This window comes from Aegilops tauschii, chromosome 7, assembly GCF_002575655.3.
Source record: "Aegilops tauschii subsp. strangulata cultivar AL8/78 chromosome 7, Aet v6.0, whole genome shotgun sequence".
NCBI classification, from domain to species: Eukaryota; Viridiplantae; Streptophyta; class Magnoliopsida; order Poales; family Poaceae; genus Aegilops; species Aegilops tauschii.
Window position 1 is genome coordinate 598,498,750 of NC_053041.3, and position 11,749 is coordinate 598,510,498.

Here is an 11,749-nt window from a genome sequence, read left to right on the forward strand (position 1 = left end):
TGTCTCACAATGATAAGTGTGAGCCTCACTTGTCAGGAGTACGTAGGCAAGCGAATAATTCTAGAGGAAAATAAGAACATTGTTGGGATTGCGTTGGTGTTTCAAACATTGTTGGCATGTTGGTCCATGGGTAATTTGGTCATTATAACATGGCAAATTGAGATGACAGTAATGGCATCTAGTGGCATTTTTTAGCAAGCACCTAACAGATGGATGGCATTTTCGACCAGTTGAAATTCCTAGTGGCAAAACTGAGTAATGGGGCAAACCTAGTGGCATAAATGATAAAAAAAATTGAATTATGCTAACAGTTTTTCACATTGCGCTAACATTTTTAAAAATTTACAAGTTTTTATCTAATTTTATATTTTGGAATATATGTATTTACAATAAAAATAAGAAGAAAAGAAGAAAAAACAATGGAAAACACGGGAAATGTTGAACTAACCTGGAACCTACTTGCGTTGGCCCATTCATAGTGGCGGCTTGATGCGAGCAAGCGCTCTGTTCGCATCAAGCCACACATAGTCGCCCCTGTTGGTGAAACCCATATGTGAGCAAGTGAGCAGCGCCATATCTTCTATATCTAAATAGTTAACACCCACTAATCTATTTTCCCTCAACATGCAAGTATGTCACCTCATCATTCAACATGCATTGAGAAAGGCCCACCACAACATGCAACCATTCATAATAAAAAGCCACCTGAACATGCAAACATGCACGAGAATTTACATACTATTGTGATACTTATATTATACAATAACCATGTATAACCAGATACCACAAATCATTTTTTTCAGTTTGAGTTCTCATATTATTACTCTACATATTCACGTTTCATACCACCAATTCTCACTGAATATTGCAAAAAATTCCCGCAGCAACGTGCGAGGTATCTTTTTTTAGCGAGCAATGCCATATTGTGCCGGCCCGCAGTGCATACCAGTTTAGGGAAAACCTTCTAGAAGGGTCTAGTCGGTTCAGGCCCGGCTATTTAGTTTCTTTTCTTTTTCTATTGTTTCTTACCTACTTTTTTCGTTTTCTTTTTCTTTTTTTAGTGTTTGGGAGTTTTTTTCTAAAAAAGTTTGGACTTTCAAAAAATTTGTCTGCTCCAAATAGTGTTTGGGAAATTTCAGGAAAAAAATGATGTTTTCAAATATTGTTTGGAGTTTTAAAAAATGCTATTGTTTTCAAAATTTATTCATAATTTAAAAAATATTCACATTTTGAAAATTACAAAAAAGATCAGAATTTCATAGAATGTTTCGGTTTGCAAAATTTGTCCTTAAATTAAAAAATGATCAAATTTAAAAAAACATTTTCAGGATGTGTTCACAAATTACAATTTTTTTTAGAATGCTTTTAAATGTTGCGGTCTCAAAAGTATTTGAAATGTTGAGCAAATGTTCATATTTCTCAAAAATTGTTCGGATGTTATTAAACATTCAGACAAACAGCGCGACAGTGACCAGATCGCTAGAGTATATCGCGTAGCTACTATTTCGGCGGTCGGTATAGTGCAATATTTTACTCTCTTTTTTAGAAACAGTGCAATATTTTACTACTGTGCATTGCCGCCTAGAATGAGTCGTCCCAGTAGGCAACGCGCATCACATAGGAACGACTTTTTAATCTTTTTCTGAATCTATTAAAAAATCATGAACATTTTTTAATCTGATAACAGGTTTTGATTTTCGTGAACAGATTAATGAAACAACAACATATTTACAATAGCTGGAATTTTTTTGAATTCTTACACATTTTTAAGATCATGAACATTTGTTGAATTTGTAAACAATTTTTCAAAATGACAAACATTTTTTGAATTCATGGAAAAGTCACAAAAGATTTCTTCAGTTTGCAAATTAGATTTTCTTTAAAAAAAATCAAATCACGAATATTTAAAAATTAACGAACATATTTTGAATTCATGGACATTTTGTAAAAGTGCAAATATTTTCTAATTCATGGAAAAAACTATTTACTAGCATTTTTTAATTGGAGGAAATTTTTTATTTTCATGTACAGTTTTTCAGGTAACAAATATTTTTTTGATTTTCACGTACATTTTTTAAATCACTAAGATTTTTCAAATCCATGATCCTTTTTTGAATTCACATATAATTTCCGATTTCTCAAACATTTTAAGGTTGAGAACCGTTTTTAATTTGCAAACAAATTTTTGAAAACCATTACTATATAAATCTATCAAAAAATTGAGCTGCTTTTTTTTCTAGCCTGGCGGATGCTCGTAATTGGCGCTAATGGCGCCAGCTTGGGAAGCTGTTGCCCACGCCGCCACTCTCGTGGGCCAGCCCAACACTCCATCGCTAGCTCGCGTATTCATGTGGTTGCTTCCCTCAACACTCAAAGAAATGTAGTCGCTTCGCTCGCTCAGTCCACTAAAAAAAGGAAATTCGCGCGGTCAATCAACGGTTGACCTGTCGACAGTTGACTGGTCAATCTTTGACTTTTTAATAAAATACAAAAAAATAAAAAATTGATTTTGTTCTAAAAATCTCGTAAATTCAAAATTATTTATGGATTTTCAAAAAATTAAGATATTTGAAAAACATTCATCGACTTAAAAAAATTCATTGAATTTCAAAAAAGTTCATTAATCGTAAAAAAGTTTGCAAATGTGAAAAGAGTTTATCAATTTTGAAAAGAAGTTCACAAAGCTGAAAAAAAGTTCATTGATTTAAAAAGCTGCATCGGATTTGAAAAAAGTTCATCAAATTCGTAAAAAAATTGATCAAATTTGAGAAAAGTTCATCAAATTTGGAAAAAAAATAACGCAATTTGGAAAAAAAATCGTTGTTTTTTAAGTAGAAAAATCCGAAAAAGTTCATCTACTTTGAAAAGATGTTCATGAATTTGGAAAAAGTTATGAAGAGCTCAGAGGATCATGGTGACATTCCCGGTGCCAAGGGCTATAGCATACCATGTGTTATGAATTGCGTGAGATGTTTGTCTTTTTTGTTGTTTGCACCCTTTGATTGCGCAACAGTCAATTATTAGGATGATCCCTCATAGAAAATATCAAGTTAAAAGTGTTTTTCCCAGTGTTGCAACCGTCTATAACACATAGCAATCCGGAGTGCGTCATGCTCACATAAGTACAAACGAATCGTAATTTGTAAGACGGATGAAAGGCTAGACCGTACAAGCAAAAACACTTGGTATCTTTAAGTTCTAGGAGAATTGCTTTGAGCTCCGAGCAAGAAGCATTGAAAGATGAACAAAAGTCATATGGAGATATGATCGGCAAAAGTTTGCTTACCGGTTGAAGTTCACGTCATCAGTGATGTTCACCTCACTGGTTGTGAATGAGATCAGGATCTTGAATCACTTAAAATCATTATGAGAGATAGTGGTTTGAGTGGGAGCACAATTATTTTTAAATTTAGTTTAATCACTAGTGCAAATTAATTGTGAATAATGTATATTTGTAGTTTACATTATAGTTGTAGAATAATGGCTCACGGTTCCACTTTTTTTATTGAAATTGATTAACTGTTATTTATCTGGTTGAATCTTTACAATTGGTAAACGTAATGAGAGGATCACCCTCTAGAGTGCCAAGTCAGATTTTTTTTTCCTACTGCATGCTTACAATACTCTCCTACTGATGTTATGGATGACGAGACTCACATCCTTCGATCCAAAATGCTAGAATTACATTACACTCTGCTTGCTTCCGAGAAACTCGAACTTCAAAATGTTTGCGATAGTTATATGATATTCTTGAAACATAAAACTGTTTTCAGAAACAAACAAAGAATAAAGGGTATGTGATATGTAAAGAAGTATTTTGTTTGCAAGTTCTAGTGAAGCGTTCAACTATGTTTAAGACTGAAATGCGTAAGATCCGAAAGAACGCCAGTCATGAGTTGATGGTTAGAACTTAAAGAGAAAGAACAAAATCAAAGGATGTAATGAGACTTACATGCCTAGAGAAGTTCGGGGCTCACACAACTCTTAAAGTTGGATGTTTTTTTGTGAGTAGGAGAAATATTGAAGTAAAATTATAAGAAGTAAAAGGCAGAAAGAAAGAAGACTAGGATATCCAGCTCAGATATAAATGTCACACAAGTTATAAGATGTAGAGAAGTTTGGTCAAGTAATTGTAATTCTTGAGAATTATGATTAGATTGTTGATCACTAGTTCTTCGAGATTGTGGTTAAAAGTTGACCATAAGGATATCGAGTCGATTGCATGTTAACGGGAATTCTTGCAAGAAACTACAACGACCTAAATGACCAACAAATAATGTAATTAAAATATGTGTTGAAAACTTTATAAAAGTTATGATACTTTTCAGCTGCGCACAAAAACTAAGATGGTCTAGTGAATTAAATTCCCATGTTATAACTGACAAAAAAGCCATTGACTTTATATGAAACTCGCCATGGTCTACATTATTAAATTGCCATGCTACATAAAAATTACCATGGGTAAATAATTAAAACGCCATGGTCTAACTAAAAAAATTGCCATGGTATATTTATTAAACAAAAATTATTGTAATGCAAGAAAAGAAAATTCTCCATTGTCTAATTAGTAAAAATACCATGACATATCAAAAAAAACTACCATGGTCTAATTACTAATTTGCCATGGCAAAAAACTTGCCATGTCTGAAAATTGCCATAGTCTAATTAAAAATTTGTGCATAATTAGTAATTATAATGTTCTAATTACTACAATAAAAGAAAATAAGTTCACTAAAAAAATTCATGGCCTGCCCAGGCGCCTCGACCATGCCACTGGACGATGACGACTATGTGTGTCAAGGCTACAACCGCTCAGCACGCCTCACCGCATGTGTCATCATCGCCATCCACCATCTGCAGCAGTCTGCATTGGCGTTGTCATCCATCATCTCGTTATCGTCGTCATCTAGAATGACAGTGGCCGACACTTTCACCGCCCCATCACATCAGCCGTTGGGGCTTGAACGAGAGGCCAGTGCTTGGCTCACCAAGCGCTCTATCTAGGATGGTCCGACTCGGCCTCGTACATCACCCATAGGAAAATGTTGATCAGAAGCGTGCGAGACCATCGTCGGCGAACATGGGCTGCTTCTTCGTCGTCATCAATGCAGAAATCATGGCGAGCTCGTTTATGCCGCTAAACCATAAAAATATATCCACCGTCTTTGCAAACTTAAAGTGGCCGCCACGCGCACCCCATGATGAGCGCCATCCAGCCCATCGGTCGGGTGTTTGCCGAGTTTGAGTTGCCCGAGGCTTGGCACATGATATATTTTACTGAGTTTCATCTTATCGCTGAGTTGTTTTTTTTCACGACATTGGGTAGTCAATCTCGTTTGCCGGGTTTCTTTATATTACCGAGTTTACTATTCAGTTTTGGGGAAACGAGTAACATTGCCTAACTTCCGATGAAAAAACTCGCAAAAATATGGAACTAACATCTTTTGCTGATTGAACATGGCTTCATTTATTCTTTTATAGACTCATACGAGTACCTTATTTATTGTGATATATAGTACGTGTTATGCTAATACCTTCTTTTTATTTATTTATTTATTGTTATACATATGTGCCTGCCTTGAACCCGACGACGCCGCCACCAACGTCGTAGAGCACCTCGAACGTCTGCTGCTGCACATTGCCAATGGTGCCGAGGGAGCTGTCATCGCGGTTGGCCGCGAAGGCGAGGCAGTTGTCCAGAATGATCCCGTTAAAGGCCAGGTCGATGACGGCGCCCCCGGAGAACACCAGTGTGACGCTCGGTATGTTGACGGTGGACTGGCCGCTGAAGTCGAAGCACGTGTCGAGGATGCCCCTGGCCCTGGGCTGTGCCGGCGGGTAGTGCTTCATGCCGGCCTTGAACGCCGACGACAGCGCCGAGTACGCGGTCCGCGGCAGGCGCGTGATGATTGTGCCGGAGTCCATGATCGAGCCGGCCGAAAAGACGGAGGTGGGTATGTTGAGCTGCTTGCCTCCCACCCTGATGGCCTCAAGCTGCACGAAATAGAACGTCGGGAGCTGCTTGCTCCTCAGCATCGGCGTCTTGACGGTGAAACCCAAGGTTGCTGCACCGAGCGTGAGGAACCCGGACGAGCAGTCGGCGGGAGGCAGTACGAGAAGGCCTTGCCGAAGGTCCCCGCGGTCTGTGTGGCGAGCGACTGAGCACCGCCGCCGAGCCCGATGAGCCCAGCGGTCTGGTCGTTGAGAAGGAGGCCCGATTCAGACTTGCTGCACCCGAACTGGAAGTTGCTCACGGCGTTGGAGCCCAGCGCGAGCGTGTCGGTGCTATAGGTCCCGGTGGTGCTCGAACCATCGCCGTACTTGACAATGTACTGGCACTGGGTTGCCGCGAGAAACATGCTACAACTGCCAGGTCGAGCTGAGGAGCCGAAGGCGTGGCCGTGCTCTCCGCCGCTTGTGCTGCGACACCATGCCGAGGCGGCCTGCCACCATGGCCTCCGGTCTCCGCAGTCACCGTCCCAAGGCCTATACTATGTTTGCGACCCAGACTGGCAGGAGGGCGGGCCTTTTATATAGGTAAAAACAGCGGTGGAGGATTTCACGCGAACCTTCAAGCGAGGCCCAAGCGGCATCCTGTTGGGAACGCACTAATTTCAAAAAAATTCCTACGCACACACAGGATCATGATGATGCATAGCAACGAGAGGGGAGAGTGTTGTCCACGTACCCTCATAGACCGAAAGCGGAAGCGTTAGCACAACGCGGTTGATGTAGTCGTACGTCTTCACGATCCGACCGGTCAAGTACCGAACGCACGGCACCTCCGAGTTCAGCACACGTTCAGCTCGATGACGTCCCTCGAACTCCGATCCAGCCGAGTGTTGAGGGATAATTTCGTCAGCACGACGGCGTGGTGACGATGATGATGTTCTACCGACGCAGGGCTTCGCCTAAGCACCGCTACAGTATTATCGAGGTGGACTATGGTGAAGGAGGGCACCGCACACGGCTAAAAGATCAAACGATCAATTGTTGTGTCTCTAGGGTGCCCCCCTGCCCCCGTATATAAAGGAGCAAGGGGGGAGGTGCGGCCGGCCAGGAGGGGCGCGCCAGGTGGAGTCCTACTCCCACCGGGAGTAGGACTCCCTCCCTTTTCCTAGTTGGATTAGGAGTGGAGGGGGAAAGAGGAGGGAAAGAGGAAGGAAAGGGGGGGGGGGCCGCCCCCCTCTCCTTGTCCTATTCGGACTAGGGGGGAGGGGCGCGCGGCCCTGCCCTGGCCGCCTCTCCTCTTCTCCACAAAGGCCCACTATGGCCTATTAAGCCCCCGGGGGTTCCGGTAACCCCTCGGTATTCCGGTAAAATCCCGATTTCACCCGGAACAATTCCGATATTCAAATATAGGCTTCCAATATATCAATCTTCATGTCTCGACCATTTCGAGACTCCTCGTCATGTCCGTGATCACATCCGGGACTCCGAACAACCTTCGGTACATCAAAACATATAAACTCATAATATAACTGTCATCGAAACGTTAAGCGTGCGGACCCTACGGGTTCGAGAACTATGTAGACATGACCGAGACACGTCTCCGGTCAATAACCAATAGCGGAACCTGGATGCTCATATTGGCTCCCACATATTCTACGAAGATCTTTATCGGTCAGACCGCATAACAACATAAGTTGTTCCCTTTGTCATCGGTATGTTACTTGCCCGAGATTCGATCTCGGTATCTCAATGCCTAGTTCAATCTCGTTACCGGCAAGTCTCTTTACTCGTTCCGTAATACATCATCCCACAACAAACTCATTAGTTGCAATGCTTGCAAGGCTTAAGTGATGTGCATTACCGAGAGGGCCCAGAGATACCTCTCCGACAATCGGAGTGACAAATCCTAATCTCGAAATACGCCAACCCAACAAGTACCTTCGGAGACACCTGTAGAGCACCTTTATAATCACCCAGTTACCTTGTGACGTTTGGTAGCACACAAAGTGTTCCTCCGGTAAACGGGAGTTGCATAATCTCATAGTCATAGGAACATTTATAAGTCATGAAGAAAGCAATAGCAACATACTAAACGATCGAGTGCTAAGCTAACGGAATGGGTCAAGTCAATCACATCATTCTCCTAATGATGTGATCCCGTTAATCAAATGACAACTCATGTCTATGGCTAGGAAACATAACCATCTTTGATCAACGAGCTAGTCAAGTAGAGGCATACTAGTGACACTCTGTTTGTCTATGTATTCACACAAGTATTATGTTTTCGGTTAATACAATTCTAGCATGAATAATAAACATTTATCATGATATAAGGAAATAAATAATAACTTTATTATTGCCTCTAGGGCATATTTCCTTCAGTCTCCCACTTGCACTAGAGTCAATAATCTAGATTACACAGTAATGATTCTAACACCCATGGAGCCTTGGTGCTGATCATGTTTTGCTCGTGGAAGAGGCTTAGTCAACGGGTCTGCAACATTCAGATCCGTATGTATCTTGCAAATTTCTATGTCTCCCACCTGGACTAAATCCCTGATGGAATTGAAGCGTCTCTTGATGTGCTTGGTTCTCTTGTGAAATCTGGATTCCTTCGCCAAGGCAATTGCACCAGTATTGTCACAAAAGATTTTCATTGGACCCGATGCACTAGGTATGACACCTAGATCGGATATGAACTCCTTCATCCATACTCCTTCATTTGCTGCTTCCGAAGCAGCTATATACTCCGCTTCACACGTAGATCCCGCCACGACGCTTTGTTTAGAACTGCACCAACTGACAGCTCCACCGTTCAATGTAAACACGTATCCGGTTTGCGATTTAGAATCGTCCGGATCAGTGTCAAAGTTTGCATCAACGTAACCATTTACGATGAACTCTTTGTCACCTCCATAAATGAGAAACATATCCTTAGTCCTTTTCAGGTATTTCAGGATGTTCTTGACCGCTGTCCAGTGATCCACTCCTGGATTACTTTGGTACCTCCCTGCTAAACTTATAGCAAGGCACACATCAGGTCTGGTACATAGCATTGCATACATGATAGAGCCTATGGCTGAAGCATAGGGAACATCTTTCATCTTCTCTCTATCTTCTGTAGTGGTCGGGCATTGAGTCTTACTCAACTTCACACCTTGTAACACAGGTAAGAACCCTTTCTTTGATTGATCCATTTTGAACTTCTTCAAAACTTTGTCAAGGTATGTGCTTTATGAAAGTCCAATTAAGCATCTTGATCTATCTCTATAGATCTTGATGCCCAATATATACGCAGCTTCACCGAGGTCTTTCATTGAAAAACTCTTATTCAAGTATCCCTTTATGCTATTCAGAAATTCTATATCATTTCCAATCAGCAATATGTCATCCACATATAATATTAGAAATGCTACAGAGCTCCCACTCACTTTCTTGTAAATACAGGCTTCTCCAAAAGTCTGTACAAAACCAAATGCTTTGATCACACTATCAAAGCGTTTATTCCAACTCCGAGAGGCTTGCACAAGTCCATAAATAGATCGCTGGAGCTTGCACACTTTGTTAGCTCCCTTTGGATTGACAAAACCTTCCGGTTGCATCATATACAACTCTTGTTCCAGAAATCCATTCAGGAATGCAGTTTTGACATCCATTTGCCAAATTTCATAATCATAAAATGCGGCAATTGCTAACATGATTCGGACAGACTTAAGCATCGCTACGGGTGAGAAGGTCTCATCGTAGTCAATCCCTTGAACTTGTCGAAAACATTTTGCAACAAGTCGAGCTTTATAAACAGTAACATTACCGTCAGCGTCAGTCTTTTTCTTGAAGATCCATTTATTCTCAATTGCTTGCCGATCATCGGGCAAGTCAACCAAAGTCCACACTTTGTTCTCATACATGGATCCCATCTCAGATTTCATGGCATCAAGCCATTTCGCGGAATCTGGGCTCACCATTGCTTCTTCATAGTTCGTAGGTTCGTCATGGTCTAGTAACATAACTTCCAGAACAGGATTACCGTACCACTCTGGTGCGGATCTTACTCTGGTTGACTTACGAGGTTCAGTAATAACTTGATCTGAAGTTTCATGATCATCATCATTAACTTCCTCACTAATTGGTGTAGGTGTCGCATAAACCGGTTTCTGCGATGAACTACTTTCCAATAAGGGAGCGGGTACAGTTACCTCATCAAGTTCTACTTTCCTCCCACTCACTTCTTTCGAGAGAAACTCCTTCTCCAGAAAGATTCCGAATTTAGCAACAAAAGTCTTGCCTTCGGATCTATGATAGAAGGTGTACCCAATAGTCTTCTTTGGGTATCCTATGAAGACACATTTCTCTGATTTGGGTTCAAGCTTATCAGGTTGAAGCTTTTTCACATAAGCATCGCAGCCCCAAACTTTAAGAAACGACAACTTTGGTTTCGTGCCAAACCACAGTTCATAAGGCGTCGTCTCAACGGATTTTGATGGTGCCCTATTTAACGTGAATGCGGCCGTCTCTAAAGCATAACCCCAAAACGATAGCGGTAAATCAGTAAGAGACATCATAGATCACACCATATCTAGTAGAGTACGATTACGACGTTCGGACACACCATTACGCTGTGGTGTTCCGGGTGGCGTGAGTTGCGAAACTATTCCGCATTGTTTCAAATAAAGACCAAACTCATAACTCAAATATTCTCCTCCACGATCAGATCGTAGAAACTTTATTTTCTTGTTACGATGATTTTCAACTTCACTCTGAAATTCTTTGAACTTTTCAAATGTTTCAGACTTATGTTTCATTAAGTAGATATACCCATATCTGCTCAAATCATCTGTGAAGGTGAGAAAATAACGATATCCGCCACGAGCCTCAATATTCATCGGACCACATACATCTGTATGTATGATTTCCAACAAATCTGTTGCTCTCTCCATAGTTCCGGAGAACGGCGTTTTAGTCATCTTGCCCATGAGGCACGGTTCACAAGTACCAAGTGAATCATAATCAAGTGGTTCCAAAAGTCCATCAGTATGGAGTTTCTTCATGCGCTTTACACCGATATGACCTAAACGGTAGTGCCACAAATAAGTTGCACTATCATTATCAACTCTGCATCTTTTGGCTTCAATATTATGAATATGTGTATCACTACTATCGAGATTCAATAAAAATAGACCACTCTTCAAGGGTGCATGACCATAAAAGATATTACTCATATAAATAGAACAACCATTATTCTCTGATTTAAATGAATAACCGTCTCGCATCAAACAAGATTCAGATACAATGTTCATGCTTAACGCTGGCACCAAATAACAATTATTTAGGTCTAAAACTAATCCTGAAGGTAGATGTAGAGGTAGCGTGCCGACCGCGATCACATCGACTTTGGAACCATTTCCCACACGCATCGTCACCTCGTCCTTAGCCAATCTTCGCTTAATTCGTAGCCCCTGTTTCGAGTTGCAGATATTAGCAACAGAACCAGTATCAAATACCCAGGTGCTACTGCGAGCATTAGTAAGGTACACATCAATAACATGTATATCACATATACTTTTGTTCACCTTGCCATCCTTCTTATCCGCCAAATACTTGGGGCAGTTCCGCTTCCAGTGACCAGTATGCTTGCAGTAGAAGCACTCAGTCTCAGACTTAGGTCCAGACTTGGGTTTCTTCTCCTAAACAGCAACTTGCTTGTTGTTCTTCTTGAAGTTCCCCTTCTTCTTCCCTTTGCCCTTTTTCTTGAAACGGGTGGTCTTATTGACCATCAACACTTGATGCTCCTTTTTGA

General features: G+C 41.1%; 1 protein-coding gene across 1 annotated transcript; it reads right to left on the bottom strand.

Annotated features, from left to right (window-relative positions):
• Window positions 1-5,559: 5,559 nt before the first annotated feature.
• Window positions 5,560-6,359, bottom strand: LOC109753197 (aspartyl protease family protein At5g10770-like). Its single transcript, XM_073503081.1, has 2 exons — window positions 6,167-6,359; window positions 5,560-6,065 (listed from the first exon to the last, which is right to left on the bottom strand). The coding sequence occupies exons 1-2, from the start codon at window positions 6,357-6,359 to the stop codon at window positions 5,560-5,562; spliced, it is 699 nt and encodes a 232-aa protein (XP_073359182.1).
• Window positions 6,360-11,749: the final 5,390 nt, after the last annotated feature.

Excerpts from the sequence above, each read along its gene's own strand:
- LOC109753197 (XM_073503081.1), bottom strand. The coding sequence starts at position 6,359 with ATGTTTCTCGCGGCAACCCAGTGCCAGTACATTGTCAAGTACGGCGAT. Across the intron at positions 6,066-6,166 it reads GCTCATCGGGCTCGGCGGCG|CAACCTTGGGTTTCACCGTC; the intron begins GTGCTCAGTCGC and ends CGCTCGGTGCAG.